Consider the following 17,293-nt stretch of genomic DNA (forward strand, 5'->3'; position numbering starts at 1 on the left):
CCAGAGCCTTCCGCCAGACCGGATCAGCCAGAGCCTTCAGCGAGCCATGACCAGCCAGAGCCGTCCTGCCATGACCAGCCAGAGCCGTCCTGCCATGACCAGCCAGAGCCGTCCTGCCATGACCAGCCAGAGCCGTCCAGCCAGGACCTGCCAGAGCCGTCCAGCCAGGACCTGCCAGAGCCGTCCAGCCAGGACCTGCCAGAGCCGTCCAGCCAGGACCTGCCAGAGCCGTCCCTGCCAGAGTCCCTCAGCCGGGACCTGCCAGAGTCCCTCAGCCGGGACCTGCCAGAGTCCCTCAGCCGGGACCTGCCAGAGTCCCTCAGCCGGGACCTGCCCCTTTTCCCGGTGCTGCCCCTTGTCCCGGTGCTGCCCCTTGTCCCGGTGCTGCCCCTTGTCCCGGTGCTGCCCCTTGTCCCGGTGCTGCCCCTTGTCCCGGTGCTGCCCCTTGTTCCGGTGCTGCCCCTTATCCCGGTGCTGCCCCTTATCCCGGTGCTGCCCCTTATCCCGGTGCTGCCCCTTATCCTGGTGCTGTCCCTTATCCCGGTGCTGCCCCTTCTCCCGGTGCTGCCCTTTATCCCGGTGTTGGCTGTTCATTTAGGGGATGTTAGTTTGAGGGTGGTCATTGGGAGGGGAAGACTGAAGCGGGGAGTGACTATGGTGGTGTGGGGACAGCGTCCAGAGCCTGAGCCACCACCGTGGTCAACTGCCCACCCAGACCCTCCCCTGGACTTTGTGCTGGTGCGCCCGGCGTTCGCACCTTGAGGGGGGGGTTCTGTAACGGTCCTGACCTGTTTTATGTTGTTTTTGTATGTGTTTATGGTCAGGGCGTGTGTTTTGGGTGGGCAGTCTATGTTATCTGTTTCTATGTTGGTTTTGGTTGCCTGGTATGGCTCTTAATTAGAGGCAGGTGTTTTGCGTTCTCCTCTAATTAAGAGTCATATTTAGGTAGGGTGTTCTCACTGTTTGTTGGTGGGTGATTGTCTCCTGTGTCGTCGATGTATGTACCATACGGGACTGTTTGGCTGTTCGTTCGTTTTGATGTAGTCTGTTCCTGTCCGTGAGTTCTACGTTTAGTTAGTTTAATTCATGTTCAGGTTTCGTCTACGTCGTTTTCTTGTTTTGTAATTTTGTAAGTGTTTGTTTTTGTGTTGCCATCGTTTCAAATAAAGAGATGGCTTATTTCCCTAATGCTGCGTATTGGTCCACTGATCCTTCTCTCCTCTCCTCATCTGAGGAGGAGGAGGACAACAGCCCTTACAGAATCACCCACCAACCTAGGACCAAGCGGCAAGGGAATGCTCAACAGAGCAACCAGGACTTCTGGACTTGGGAGGAGATCCTGGACGGTAGAGGACCCTGGGCTCAGCCAGGGGAATATCGCCGTCCCAAGGCGGAGTTGGAAGCAGCGAAGGCTGAGAGGCGCTGGTATGAGGAGGCAGCGCGGCGACGCGGTTGGGAGCCCGTGAGTCAGACCCAAAAATTTCTTGGGGGGGGGCACACGAGGAGTGTGGCAAAGCCGGGTAGGATACCTGAGCCAACTCCCCGTGCTTACCGTGGAGGTAGAAGGCGTCGTACTGGTAAGACACCGTGTTATGCGGTTAAGCGCACGGTGTCCCCAGTACGCGTGCTTAGCCCAGTGCGGGCTATTCCACCTTGCCGCACTGGGAGGGCTAGGTTGGGCATCGAGCCGAGTGCCATGAAGCCGGCCCAACGTATCTGGTCTCCAGTACGTCTCCTCGGGCCGGCGTACATGGCACCAGCCTTACAGGTGGTGTCCCCGGTTCGCCTGCATAGCCCAGTGCGGGCTATTCCACCTCGCCGCACTGGCAGGGCTACGGGGACCATTCAACCTGGTAAGGTTGGGGAGGCTCGGTGCTCAAGAGCACGTGTCCTCCTTCACGGTCCGGTATACCCGGTGCCACCTCCATGTACCAGTCCTCCGGTGGCAGCCCCCCGTACCAGGCTGTCTCTCCGGGTTCTCTCTCCAGCTGTTTCCTCCTCTCCAGCGCAGCCAGTGCCTATACCACGCACCAGGCTGTCTCTCCGTCTCCTTCCTACAGGTGTGCCCGTCTGCCCAGCGGCGCCTGAACTGCCCGTCTGCCCAGCGGCGCCTGAACTGCCCGTCTGCCCAGCGGCGCCTGAACTGCCCGTCTGCCCAGCGGCGCCTGAACTGCCCGTCTGCCCAGCGGCGCCTGAACTGCCCGTCTGCCCAGCGGCGCCTGAACTGCCCGTCTGCCCAGCGGCGTCTGAACTGCCCGTCTGCCCTACGCCGTCTGAACTGTCCGTCTGCCATGAGCCTGCAAAGCCGCCCGTCTGCCATGAGCCTGCAAAGCCGCCCGTCTGCCATGAGCCTACAGAGCCGTCCGCCAGACAGGAGCCGCTAGAGCCTTCCGCCAGACCGGATCAGCTAGAGCCTTCCGCCAGACCGGATCAGCCAGAGCCTTCCGCCAGACCGGATCAGCCAGAGCCTTCCGCCAGACCGGATCAGCCAGAGCCTTCCGCCAGACCGGATCAGCCAGAGCCTTCAGCGAGCCATGACCAGCCAGAGCCGTCCTGCCATGACCAGCCAGAGCCGTCCTGCCATGACCAGCCAGAGCCGTCCTGCCATGACCAGCCAGAGCCGTCCAGCCAGGACCTGCCAGAGCCGTCCAGCCAGGACCTGCCAGAGCCGTCCAGCCAGGACCTGCCAGAGCCGTCCAGCCAGGACCTGCCAGAGCCGTCCCTGCCAGAGTCCCTCAGCCGGGACCTGCCAGAGTCCCTCAGCCGGGACCTGCCAGAGTCCCTCAGCCGGGACCTGCCAGAGTCCCTCAGCCGGGACCTGCCCCTTTTCCCGGTGCTGCCCCTTGTCCCGGTGCTGCCCCTTGTCCCGGTGCTGCCCCTTGTCCCGGTGCTGCCCCTTGTCCCGGTGCTGCCCCTTGTCCCGGTGCTGCCCCTTGTTCCGGTGCTGCCCCTTATCCCGGTGCTGCCCCTTATCCCGGTGCTGCCCCTTATCCCGGTGCTGCCCCTTATCCTGGTGCTGTCCCTTATCCCGGTGCTGCCCCTTCTCCCGGTGCTGCCCTTTATCCCGGTGTTGGCTGTTCATTTAGGGGATGTTAGTTTGAGGGTGGTCATTGGGAGGGGAAGACTGAAGCGGGGAGTGACTATGGTGGTGTGGGGACAGCGTCCAGAGCCTGAGCCACCACCGTGGTCAACTGCCCACCCAGACCCTCCCCTGGACTTTGTGCTGGTGCGCCCGGCGTTCGCACCTTGAGGGGGGGGTTCTGTAACGGTCCTGACCTGTTTTATGTTGTTTTTGTATGTGTTTATGGTCAGGGCGTGTGTTTTGGGTGGGCAGTCTATGTTATCTGTTTCTATGTTGGTTTTGGTTGCCTGGTATGGCTCTTAATTAGAGGCAGGTGTTTTGCGTTCTCCTCTAATTAAGAGTCATATTTAGGTAGGGTGTTCTCACTGTTTGTTGGTGGGTGATTGTCTCCTGTGTCGTCGATGTATGTACCATACGGGACTGTTTGGCTGTTCGTTCGTTTTGATGTAGTCTGTTCCTGTCCGTGAGTTCTACGTTTAGTTAGTTTAATTCATGTTCAGGTTTCGTCTACGTCGTTTTCTTGTTTTGTAATTTTGTAAGTGTTTGTTTTTGTGTTGCCATCGTTTCAAATAAAGAGATGGCTTATTTCCCTAATGCTGCGTATTGGTCCACTGATCCTTCTCTCCTCTCCTCATCTGAGGAGGAGGAGGACAACAGCCCTTACATTCTGCCTACCACCGTTCAGTCAGAAACGTAGATACTTGTATGCTTGTATGCTCAGTCAGATTATATGCAACGCAGGACACGCTAGATAATACCTAGTAATATCATCAACCATGTGTAGTTAACTAGTGGTTATGATTGATTGTTTTTTATAAGATAAGTTTAATGCTAGCTAGCAACTTACCTTGGCTTACTGCATTTGCGTAACAGGCAGTCTCCTTGTGGAGTGGAACGAGATAGAGGCAGGTCGTTATTGCGTTGGACTAGTTAACTGTAATGTTGCAAGATTGGAAACCCCGGGCTGACAAGGTGAAAATCTGTCGTTCTGCCCCTGAACAAGGCAGTTAACTCACCGTTCCTAGGCCGTCATTGAAAATAAGAATGTGTTCTTAACTGACTTGCCTAGTTAATTAAAGGTAGCAAAAAAAAAAAAGGCAAATCGGCGCCCAAAAAAAACGATTTACGATTATGAAAACTTGAAATCGGCCCTAATTAATTGACCATTCCGATTAATCGGTCGACCTCTAGCTCAGACTGTCCGCAATTGAATGAGAGAGGCTGGACTAAGGGCTTGTAGGCCTGTTGAAAGGCAGGTCCTCACCAGACATCACCGGCAACAACATCGCCTCTGGGCACAAACCCACCGTCATTGGACCAGACAGGACTGGCAAAAAGTTATTTTCACTAACAAGTCGCGGTTCTGTCTCTAGGGGTGATGGTCGGATTCACGTTTATCGTCGGATTCGCGTTTATCGTTGAAGGAATGAGCGTTACACCGAGGCCTGCACTTTGGAGCGGGATCGATTTGTAGGTGGAGGGGCCGTCATGGTCTGGGGCGGTGTGTCACAGCATCAACAGACTGCGCTTGTTGTCATTGCAGTCAATCTCAACGGTTTGCGTTACAGAGAAGACATCCTCCTCCCTCATGTGGTACCCTTCCTGCAGGCTCATCCTGACATGACCCTCCAGCATGACAATGCCACCAGCCATACTGCTCCTTCTGTGCATGATTTCCTGCAAGACAGGAATGTTAGTGTTCTGCCATGGCCAGCGAAGAGCCCGGATCTCAATCCCATTGCGCACGTCTGGGACCTGTTGGATCGGAGGGTGAGAGCTAGGGCCATTCCCCCCAGAAATGTCCGGGAACTTGCAGGTGCCTTAGTGGAAGAGTGGGGTAACATCTCACAGCAAGTACTGTCAAATCTGGTGCAGTCCATGAGGAGGAGATGCACTGCAGTACTTAACCTGTTTGGGATAAGGGGGGAGCATTTTCACGTTCGGATGAAAAGCGTGCCCAGAGCAAACTTCCTGCTACTCAGGCCCAGAAGCTAATATATGCATATTATTAGTAATATTGGATAGAAAACACTCTGAAGTTTCTAAAACTGTTTGAATTATGTCTGTGAGTATAACAGAACTCATATGGCAGGCGAAAACCTGAGAAAAATCCAACCAGGAAGTGGGAAATCTGAGGTTTGTAGTTTTCAACTCATTGCCTATCGAATGTACAGTGTCTATGGGGTCATATTGCACTTCCTAAGGCTTCCACTAGATGTCAACAGTCTTAGAACATTGTTTGATGCTTCTACTGTGAAGGAGGGGGGAATGAGAGCTGTTTCAACCAGAGATCTGCCAGAGTGGCATGAGCTGATCACGCGCCTACAAGTGAGAGCGACCAGCATTCCATTGCATTTCTAAAGACAAAGGAATTCTCTGGTTGGAACATTATTGAAGATTTATGTTAAAAACATCCTAAAGATTGATTCTATACATCTTTTGACATTTTTCTACGAACTTTAATATACATTTTTGAACTTTTCATCGGAACTTTCGCCTGGACTTGCCCGCGCCTCGTGAGTTTGGATTTGTTTACCAAACGCGCTAACAAAAGGAGGTATTTGGACATAAATGATGGACTTTATCGAACAAAACAAACATTTATTGTTGAACTAGGATTCCTGGGAGTGCATTCTGATGAAGATCATCAAAGCGAATATTTAAAACGCTATTTCTGACTCAACAACATGGCGGGTATCTGCATGGCTTGTGTCTGAGCGCCGTACTCGGATTATTGCATGGTTTGCTTTTTCCGTAAAGCTTTTTTGAAATCTGACACAGCGGTTGCATTAACGAGAAGTATCTCTATAATTCTGTGCATAATACTTGTATCAACTTTTATACGTTTATTATGAGTATTTCTGTAAATTGATGTGCCTCTGAAAATTTGCAGGATGTTTGATGCACAACATTACTGACCATAATTCGCCAATGTAAACTGAGATTTTTGGAAATAAATATGCACTTTATCAAACAAAACATACATGTATTGTGTAACATGAAGTCCTATAAGTGCCATCTGATGAAGATCATCAAAGGTTCAATTTAATTGAATCTATATTTCTGCTTTTTGTGACTCCTCTCTTTGGCTGGTAAATGGCTGTGTGTGTTTTTGTGACTAGGCTCTGACCTAACATAATTATATGGTGTGCTTTCGCTGTAAAGCTTTTTTGAAATCGGACACGATGGGTAGATTAACAAGAAGTTAAGCTTTAATTTGGTGTATTGCACTTGTGAATGCATCAAAGTTACATATTTCTAAAAAATATTTGTGAATTTAGCGCTCTGCCTTTTCAGCGGAATGTTGTCGAAGGGTTCCACTAGCCATAAGAAGTTTTAAGACTCCATAATGTTTCATCATTAGATGCTACAGTCCTCCTTTAAGACTCCATAATGTTTCATCATTAGATGCTACAGTCCTCCTTTAACTTCTTATGGCTGAAGGGGCAGTATTGAGTAGCTTGGATGAAAGGTGCCCATATCAAACGGCCTGCTCCTCAGTCATAGTTGCGAATATTTGCATATTATTATTAGTATTGGATAGAAAACACTCTAAAGTTTCTAAAACTGTTTGAATTATGTCTGTGAGATTAACAGAACTCATATTGGCAGGCAAAATCCTGAGTTGAAATCAAAACAGGAAGTCAGAAATCTGAGCTTGTATGTATTCACCAGAGTCCCTAAAGAAATTCCCTTGAGATATGAGTTTGCACTGCCTATGGGTTCCACTAGATGTCAACCATCAATATAAATTATAATGAGACTTCTATGATGTTGTGGGAGAGAATGAGAGCAGAATCAGTCAGGTGTCCATCAAGCAGACATTTTCTGATCATGCTTTTTCCTCATGGGAGTCACTTGCGTTCCATTTATCACGAAGGCAAGAAAGAATACTCCGGTTGGAACTTTATTGAAGCTATATGTTAAAAACATCCTAATGATTGATTGTGTACTTAGTTTGAAATGTTTCTTCGACCGGTAATATCACTTTTTGTCCGATATAACGCTGACCAGAATTAGTGTTTGGATATGTAAACCAGACGCGCTAACAAAAGAAGGTATTTAGACATAAATAACAGATTTTTTTCGAACAAAACAAACATTTATTGTGGACCTGGGATTCCTGGTGTGCTTTCTGATGTAGATCATCAAAGGTAAGGGAATATTTATCATATATTTTCTTGTTTATGTTGACGCCATCTTTGCGGCTCTGGTGTTTTACTTTTGAGCGCCGTCTCAGATTATAGCGTGGGTTTCTTTTTCCGTAAAGTTTTTTTTAAATCTGACACAGCGGTTGCATTTACATTTACATTACATTTAAGTCATTTAGCAGACGCTCTTATCCAGAGCGACTTACAAATTGGTACATTCACCTTATGATATCCAGTGGAACAACCACTTTACAATAGTGCATCTAACTCTTTTAAGGGGGGGGGGGGGGTTAGAAGGATTACTTTATCCTATCCTAGGTATTCCTTAAAGAGGTGGGGTTTCAGGTGTCTCCGGAAGGTGGTGATTGACTCCGCTGACCTGGCGTCGTGAGGGAGTTTGTTCCACCATTGGGGTGCCAGAGCAGCGAACAGTTTTGACTGGGCTGAGTGGGAACTGTACTGCATTAAGGAGAGGTATATCTGTAATTCCATGTGTAAAACTTGTATTATCATCTATTTATGATGAGTATTTCTGTTGAAACGATGTGGCTATGCAAAGTCACTTGATGTTTTTGCAACTAGTGAATCTAGTCGCCTCAATGTAAACTCAGATTCTTTATATAAATATGAATTTAATCAAACAAAACATGCATGTATTGTGTAACATGAAGTCCTATGAGTGTCATCTGATGAAAATAATCGAAGGTTAGTGATTCATTTTATCCTTATTCAGGATTTTGTGAAGCTATCTTTAGCTGGAAAAAATGGCTGTGATTATTGTGGTTTTGTGGTGACCTAACATAATCGTTTGTAGTGCTTTCGCTAAAAAGCCTATTTGAAATCGGACACTTTGGTGGGATTAACAACAAGATTACCTTTAAAATTATATAAGACACATGAATGTCTGAGGAATTTTAATTATGAGATTTCTGTTTTTTTAATTTGGCGCTCTGCACTTTCACTGGCTGTTGTCATATCATCCCTTTACCGGGATTGCAGCCATAAGAAGTTTTAAGACTCCATCATGTTTCATCATTAGATGCTAAAATCCTCCTTTAAGACCCCATCATGTTTAGAATGTGTCTGGAAGCGCTACTCTATCTATCCTACTCTCATCCATTCGGTTTGAATAATATTTAATAAGAATAATAATGTTATAATACGTAATAACTAACTTTAATAACTAGGGTTAATACCTGCCTGGCTCCCCAACAAAATCTGTATCTTTACCCCCCTCTAACAATACCGCTACAGAATTAGCATAGTAGGCCATGTAACTGAAGGTAATCTGAAATATTTAGGACTAACTTATTCCTTGCCACCCATTCTGAAACTAACTGCAGCTCTATGTTAAGTGTTGCTGTCATTTCAGTTGCCGTGGTAGCTGACGTGTACAGTGTTGAGTCATCCGCATACATAGACACACTGGCTTTACTCAAATGTCGTTGGCAAAGATTGAAAAAAGCGGGTGCCAAACAGCTGCCCTGGGGAATTCCTGATTCTACCTTGATTTTGTTGTACAGGCTTCCATTAAAGAACACTGTGTTCTGTTAGACAGGTAGCTCTGGGAAGGCAGGTAGCCTAGTGGTTAGAGCGTTAGGCCAGTAACCAAAAGGTTGCTGGATCGAATCCCCGAGATGACAAGGTAAAACTCTGTTGTTCTGCCCCTGAACAAGGCAGTTAACCCACTGTACCTAGGCTCTTAACTGACTTGCCTAGTTAAATAAAGGTAAAATAGAAATTAAACACCGGTGACATGTCATTGCTGATTTTTTTAAACCAAAATTTAATTGAAGATGCTCCAAAGATTTTTACAATCATTCTTTATGTCATTTATCTTTGTTTAAAAAAAATATATTATTTACATCAACAACATAGGAATCACTACAAAAGATTGTATGACCTCTTTTACACAATATTAGGCCCAGCCTTTGGAACTGTGGTTTTCCTAGATATGGCTACTATATTGTGATCACTACATCTGATGGATCTGGATACTGCTTTCAAACACATTTCTGCAGCATTAGTAAAGATATGATCAAAATATGTTGATTATTTAATTTCTGTACTGTTTGTAACTACCCTGGTAGGTTGATTGATAACCTGAACAAGGTTGACGGCACTGGTTACAGTTTGAAGCTTTCTCTTGAGTGGGCAGCCTGATCACAGCTTTCCTCCAGTATTAGTTAATTAATTACCAGTGTCTGGAGTTTAGTTTGCCTGTTCAACAGTCTTGTAAAGATAGGGGGGTTGACTGGGACAGGCAATGTAACATCCATAATATTTTGAGAAAATGTTTTTGAAAAACGAGCACCTTACATAGGATCATCTTATAACTGTCTCTCTAAAGCTACCTTTCATCAAGGTTTTATATGGTCTATTGGTTTCTCTCTGTTCATTGGCAGAATCCTTTTTCAGTGTTATGATATTCATAACATCCATATCCACCAGTCCATCTTCCTGTCAACTAACAGAACTCTGCTGGTTGTCCTGGTAACAGATACCAGTGGGCAGATCTATTTTATTTGTTCAAACTAAACTACAGCACTTACTTTGATGTGTCAAATCTGATCCTTTCTTCTCTTCTCCTCCTCTCACAGTTACACTCAGCCCCGTTGTTTTCCTGCAGTCCACCAGCAACACAGACAACCTCTTCATACCCAGCAGTAAGGTGCTACTGGGAGAGGCATGACACGAGGACTCCGGAAGGGAGGAAGGGCTAGCGTTGTCCTGGTAACCATAAAGAGGGGACACAGACACATATCATTATGGATGCTTATGTCACCGCTGTCATGAACTGCTTTACAGAAACCCAGCCCAGACCCTGATAGAGCAAGCTGTATGCTAGACCAGACTAAGCTGTACCATCTGGTGTTCTGATCTGGAGAGACTCTTCTCTGCCTCAGCATCAGGATGTTGTTGATGCTCCCCAGAGGATCCACGATAGTCATGTCTCTCTCCTGTGTGAACGACAACATCAGAGAGACTGTCAACGTATGACCTTCTACTGCAATCATAGGGTCTTACAAGAGGCATTAATATGTCTAAAAAGGGCCTAAAATGGCCACTTCATCATGATTTTATAAAATAATGTTTGTGTTGCAAATGTGAAAGGGTAGTTTCACGAAATGGGTGCCTTTTGTGTCCCTTTGATATTTCATGTACAAAATATGCAACAATATTGAATTTGAAAAGCCTGCTATATTAGATGAGGTGCACTTTAATGTCGACCACATGGAGAATTCCATTAATCTAATTTAAAAGTCAAAAACATATATGTACCAACAGCAAATGGCCCCTGAAACAATTCCTACAGTACTGAACAACATATTCAAGTGTAGAACTTCAGTATAATGCCCCTTAAAACACCACATTAGTTCAACAACTGCATAGTGTGTGACTCTGTTTTTAAGACAGTACTCACTGGTGTCAATCTGATATTCTGTCTCTTCCTCTTTCACTCCCAAAACGTCTTCCTCCTTCACCTTTATTGAGATAGAAACTTTTAGAGAGGAAGAGGATGCTATCTCATCTTTCACTGTAACAGCCTCCTCTTCTTTCATTGTAACAGCCTCCTCTTCTTCCACCGTAACAGCCTCCTCTTCTTTCACTGTAACAGCCTCCTCTTCTTTCACTGTAACAGCCTCCTCTTCTTTCACTGTAACAGCCTCCTCTTCTTTCACTGTAACAGCCTCCTCTTCTTTCACTATAACAGCCTCCTCTTCTTTCACTATAACAGCCTCCTCTTCTTTCACTATAACAGCCTCCTCTTCTTTCACTATAACAGCCTCCTCTTCTTTCACTGTAACAGCCTCCTCTTCTTTCACCATAACAGCCTCCTTTTCTTTCACCATAACAGCCTCCTCTTCTTTCACTGTAACAGCCTCATCTTCCACGACATTGTTCAGTCCCAGAGCTTCTTTCTCCATACAGCAGACCCCCTCTTCTTTAGCAGGGGAGGAGTAGTTTAGTGAGCTCATGGTCGGGGATGTTAGCTAGCTAGTTAGCATTAGCGACTAGCCTAGTGCTAGGCTCAGTATCAATCTTAAACAAGTTTGCAAATTGAACAAGCAAATTAGGTTAAGGGTCATCAGTTGATAAGTCAACAGAAATGTGTTTAAAACACTGAGATTAGCTAATGTACACAAACACGGTGTAACGCGTCAATCTATCGGTTTCGTGTTGGCTAGCAAGCTACCGAGGTGGTTGAAAAAGTAGGCGCCTTGTTGTTCCTGAAGAAGCGACCCGTCCAGTCCATTATACGTCACGCAAGAAGCATCACACGAAAGACGCATATCGCTTCTGCTGACTGGAGTGGGTAACGCAGTTTGGAAACAATAGTTACTACACTTTTGTATTGGAAAGAACATCATAATAATTTAACAATAAGCTGATATATTTTCTCTTACGTCTCACAAATAATACGTTCCTGTACACAGACGTAGAAGCTTAATATGAATATGTAGATGATGAATAAATACATCTATGAATAGGTAGTGTTTTAATACAGATTTGCTCTCTTTATTTACACATTCGTTTTTATCTAGATGTGACGGTACTTTTCCCTTAAAGCCACGCTCTATAAGATACAAATAATACTGTAAACAACAGAGCAAAGGCATCACATGCAAATAGCACTTGATTATCTGTAGTGCTATACACTGAGAATACAAAACATTAAGAACACCTGCTCCTTCCATGACATAAACTGACCAGGTGAATCCAGGCTAAAGCTATGATCCCTTATTGATGTCACTAGTTAAATCCACTTCAATCAGTGTAGATGAAGGGGAGGAGTCAGGTTAAATAAGGAATTTTAAGCCTTGAGACATGAGACATGGATTGTGCATGTGTGCCATTCAGAGGGTGAATGGGGAAGACAACATATGTAAGTGTCTTTGAACGGGGTATGGTAGTAGGTGCCAGGCTCATCGGTTTGTGTCAAGAACTGCAAAGTTGCTGGGTTTTTACAGCTCAACAGTTTCCCAAGAATGGCCCACCATCCAAACAGTGGCGGTCAGTGCCGTTTAAGATGAGGCAGGACGATTTGTTTATTCATGGCCTTATTTCTATTACAGCATATTAGATGACTGTCATTCATATTCCATTCACCCTGTTCAAGGTAACAGCGATAGGTTTAGGCTACTACATGATACTAACATTTCCCCTATACCCATCATAAGGTTGCTACAACCTGCCTATGAATGACAGTTTAGAATGTAGGTGCACACTGGTCGAGAGAAACATTTGAGGTGACAGACAGTGACACATGGACAGACACATTCAATACTGCCTTGCACACTCTCACCTGCATCTAGCTGAAATAGAGATTTTATTGGACTAATGTATGTTTATCCCGGTTTTGTTCCGTTTAAGAAACATTCGTCAACAGAATCGTCTGAATTAATTCACCCCTGATGACGCGTAAACACAGTTCACTTTCACAACTGCCACGTTGTATTTCCTCTCACGTCAATTCGCTCACCTTTTCCCTTCGCTTGTGGACGTCAATGCACAACACATCAGCTGTAGGTGACCAGGAGAAAAAACCTTTCCAAACCAAACCATTTCATAACTGCTACACACAGCATCGTTGTCACCATATTAGCTAAAGTAACGTCATAGTCAACACAGCTAATATAAATAACGTGTTAGTAAACCTGCTACAATCATGACAGAGCTCCTCTGTGGAGATGCTACATGTTTCATCATTAGATGCTACAGTCCTCCAACAATGGGTGTCATATGAAGCTTTACCACTTGCTCTGTAATAGGAGTAGTATTTTTCCTCGACTCACCTGTGTCCCCGCACATTGACTCTGTACCAGTGCCTCCTGTATATAGCCTCCACATTGACTCTGTACCGGTACCTCCTGTATATAGCCTCCACATTGACGCTGTACCGGTAATACCTGTATATAGCCTCCACATTGACTCTGTATCGGTACCTCCTGTATATAGCCTCCACATTGACTCTGTACCGGTACCTCCTGTATACAGCCTCCACATTGACGCTGTACCGGTACCTCCTGTATATAGCCTCCACATTGACTCTGTACCAGTGCCTCCTGTATACAGCCTCCACATTGACTCTGTACCGGTACCTCCTGTATACAGCCTCCACATTGACGCTGTACCGGTACCTCCTGTATACAGCCTCCACATTGACTCTGTACCAGTGCCTCCTGTATATAGCCTCCACATTGACTCTGTACCGGTAATACCTGTATATAGCCTCCACATTGACTCTGTACCGGTACCTCCTGTATATAGCCTCCACATTGACTCTGTACCAGTGCCTCCTGTATACAGCCTCCACATTGACTCTGTACCAGTGCCTCCTGTATACAGCCTCCACATTGACTCTGTACCGGTAATACCTGTATACAGCCTCGCTACTGTTATTTTGCTGCTGCTCTTTAATATTAATTATTTGTATTTTATACATAACACTTATTTTTCTTAAAACTGCATTGTTGGTTAAGGGCTTGTAAGTAAGCATTCCACTGTAAGGTCGACACATAAAATTTGATTTGTATTTTGATTTCATTCATACATTTCTTACATGAATTTATTAATATAGAAAATATAAATATTGAAAATATAAATGTTTCGATTTTTTATATATATTGTTGAACATAATATACTTTAAGGGTATATTAGTTCCAGGATCTCTGCTAGTGTTAAAGTTATGGGCCATTTAATACAGAGAAATTAGCATAGTAGGACATGTAACTTAAGGTTACCTAACGTAACCCCTGTTCTATGATATTATAAGCCTCGTTAGGGGCGGAGTCTAGGGAGATCCAATCAAACAACATCTGTCAAGCAACAGCTAATAGCAGATGACTCCACTTCCTATATAAGGGCCATAGTCTCTCCCGTCTTCACATCTAAGTACGTTTGTCTTCCATGTGTGAAAGGTAACCTAGTCAACTACCAACTACCATAGAGCTCATATACTCTCTGATGCCAAGTCTAGACAGGATCATCCCTCAGAGGTCCCCACTCTACTCACCGTATGTGTAGTGATGTCCAGTCAGTAGAACCTCATGAAGGTACATCACCACAACATGCTGCATTACAGATCTCTTGAACAGAGATGCCTTTGAACAATGCCTATGTTGTAGCCATACCTCGGGTTGATTGAGCCATCAAGCCCTCCGGAGGTGTCAGATCCTTGCTACTATAGAACCTCATGAAGGTATTCTTTTATTTGTATTTATTTCACCTTTATTTAACCAGGTAGGCCAATTGAGAACAAGTTCTCATTTACAACTGTGACCTGGCCAAGATAAAGCAAAGCAGTGCGACAAAAACAACAACACAGAGTTACACATAAACAAATGTGCAGTCAATAACACAATAGAAAAATCTATGTACAGTGTGTGCAAATGTAGAAGAGTAGGGAGGTCATCTCAAGGACTCAAGGACTGGAATCATCTCAAGGACTTCATCAAACTGACACTAGTGAAAGTCGTCTCGAGAATTCCAGAAAAATCTGTTTGGTCCTACGTGATGTATATATTTCACTTATACACTAATTTTATTATGAGGATTTTCCTCATTGGCTGGCTGTTCTGGAGCAGCCAGGACCTTCTGCCTGAAACTGAAGTGCTGTGTGTTATTAAAGCATGTACAGTTTAGGTCCTTCTTTGTTGAACAAAGGCAACTGACATCCCCAGACATCAGCTCACCAGGAGCCATGGTGATGACCTGGTGTATACTCATGGTGGAGGGCACTGCTTTTATGGTTCTTGGCATCATCTCCATCGCACGTTCAAGATCGGCACTCTTCACACAGAACAGCTTCACTGACGTGTTTGTCTCATGGAGGTCTTTGTAAAGCTCCTGTGCATCACTGACATCACGGCCCTTAGCCACCAACCTGTCTGCCGTTCTCTTCAACGTTCATGATGTGGACTTAGTGGTCAAGTTCCTCAGTGCTCCTTTCCTCTCCTTGCTTCTTTTGTATGTCGTTCTCCACTGTTTACGCTTCTGATGCTGGTCTGTCTCACTTAATAAATCAATTATCTTTTCTTTTTCCCCCTGAATAAACATTCCTTTTCCATCTCTCCCTCTCAAAGTACTGTTCCCTCTTTACTGGGTCAGCATTGTGACGTGCTAGACACTGCCTTTGTCGTTCTGCTGCTGATGTGGGTGCCATCATTCCCTAGATGTTTCAATGGAATAACGTTAAATCAAAGATTCTTAGAATATATACATGTATACACTATAATCATTGAGTAATTTAGGATCCAGAGCAACTTAAAGGAACAACTGAAGAGCCTTGCCCAACTCTCCTACCACCAGGCTACCTGCCATAAAATATATTTTCTGTTCACATGGAACACATTACAGCATGTTTTATAAGTGAATATAAACAATATATAATGTATAATATATTCAATTATTAATTTGTTTAGATGCAATATTCATAAATAAAGTAAATAACTCAACCCTGTCACAGGTTTACAACCCGTTACATGTAGACTGAGGGACAGAGCTAAATTGTGTGATTTTAATCAATAATCATGCATTTATTTGATAAAAATACTTTCTCAACAAAATAACACAAATTTATGTTTGCATTAAATTATGTGCACATTTTAATATTAATTTCCCAAGTAAAAATTAATTGAAACACCTGGGGGACATGAAACAATTGCGATAATAAAGTTTAAATTAATTCTATATTTATTTCAATTCATTATACTGGACATTTCAATTTATAATCAAAATCAGTCAGTGGGACTGAAATATTACCAGAGCTCAAGAATGACCCAAATACTGTTAGAATATAAATAGTTTTCTCTGTCTGTTATTTTTTCACATCTAAATGTGGCCATACAACTCCCTTAAAGTGGAGGTAGCTAAATGTAACCACATGTAACATATGGATCTGCATTAGTATAGCATCACAAGTCCCAATGCAAAGTTACACCTCTCTTTTCTATTTTTAGAGTACATAAAACCAATCAGAATTCCAAAGAATGCCGAAGTCATGTCAGAAAGTTTTTTTACAGGCTGTGAAGTAATATGGAGGACCCGGCTAGCCAGCCTATTCCCTACAATGTAAACTCTGACAGAAATATCTTCAAATAGATCACTTCAAATTAAACCAAATCGTGTGCACTCATGACTAGTGGTTTCAATAACATTTTCAGCCAACTTACAAGCAAATACTTTATGAATTGACGGTTACAGATAAGCTTGCAAGGTTGCTAGGCAACTAGCCTGCTAATGTTAGCCCTACCAGGCCTACCTACTTCAGCAAATTTGGAGAGGACAGCATTCGAAAAGTATTCAGACGCCTTGACTTTTTCCAATTTTTGTTACGTTACAGCCTCAAATTTTGTTACGTTACAGCCTTTTTCTAAAATTGATAAAAATATGTTTTTCCTTCATCACAATACCCCATAATGACATCACAATACCCCATAATGACAAAGCAAAAACAGGTTTTTAGAAATTTGAACTGAAAAACTACATTTACATAAGTATTCAGACCCTTTACTCAGTACTTTGTTGAAGCACCTTTGTCAGTGATTACAGCCTCGAGCCTTCTTGGATATGACGACACAAGCTTGGCACACCTGTATTTGGGTAGCTTCTCCCATTCTTCTCCGCAGATCCTCTCAAACTCTGTCAGGTTGGTTTGGGAACGTTGCTGCACAGCTATTTTCAGGTCTCTCCAGAGATGTTCGATCAGGTTTAAGACCGGGCTCTGGCTGGGCCACTCAAGGACATTCAGAGACTTGTCCTGAAGCCACTCCTGCGTTATCTTGGCTGTGTGCTTAGGGTCGTTGTCCTGTTGGAAGGTGAACCTTAGCCCCAGTCTGAGGTCCTGAGGTCTCTGGAGGAGGTTTTCATGAAGGATCTCTCTGTACTTTGCTCTGTTCATCTTTGACTCAATTGTGACTAGCCTCCCAGTCCCTGCCGCTGAAAAACATCCTCACAGCATGATTCTGCAACCACAATGCTTCACCGTAGGGAGGGTGCCAGGTTTCCTCCAGACGTCACGCTTGGCATTCAGGCCATTGTTCAATCTTGACTTCAT

The 17,293-nt window shown here is 44.6% G+C and overlaps 1 protein-coding gene across 2 annotated transcripts in view; it reads right to left on the reverse strand.

The window, feature by feature from the left end:
* Positions 1-8,810: 8,810 nt before the first annotated feature.
* Positions 8,811-17,293, reverse strand: part of LOC139547314 (S-antigen protein-like) — a 63,665-nt gene continuing 55,182 nt past the window's right edge. The window contains exons 1-3 of one of the 2 annotated variants that reach the window (XM_071356348.1): positions 10,658-11,479; positions 10,099-10,193; positions 8,811-9,963 (exon numbers count right to left, since the gene is read on the reverse strand). In XM_071356348.1, the coding sequence (XP_071212449.1) occupies positions 9,763-9,963; positions 10,099-10,193; positions 10,658-11,213 (852 nt within the window). In that variant the 5' untranslated portion in view covers positions 11,214-11,479 and the 3' untranslated portion in view covers positions 8,811-9,762. Of the gene's footprint in view, positions 9,964-10,098; positions 10,194-10,657; positions 11,480-17,293 lie in introns of those variants that run through there. The other variant, XM_071356349.1, reaches the window with a different exon arrangement.

Source organism: Salvelinus alpinus, chromosome 2 (assembly GCF_045679555.1).
Source record: "Salvelinus alpinus chromosome 2, SLU_Salpinus.1, whole genome shotgun sequence".
Taxonomy (NCBI): Eukaryota; Metazoa; Chordata; class Actinopteri; order Salmoniformes; family Salmonidae; genus Salvelinus; species Salvelinus alpinus.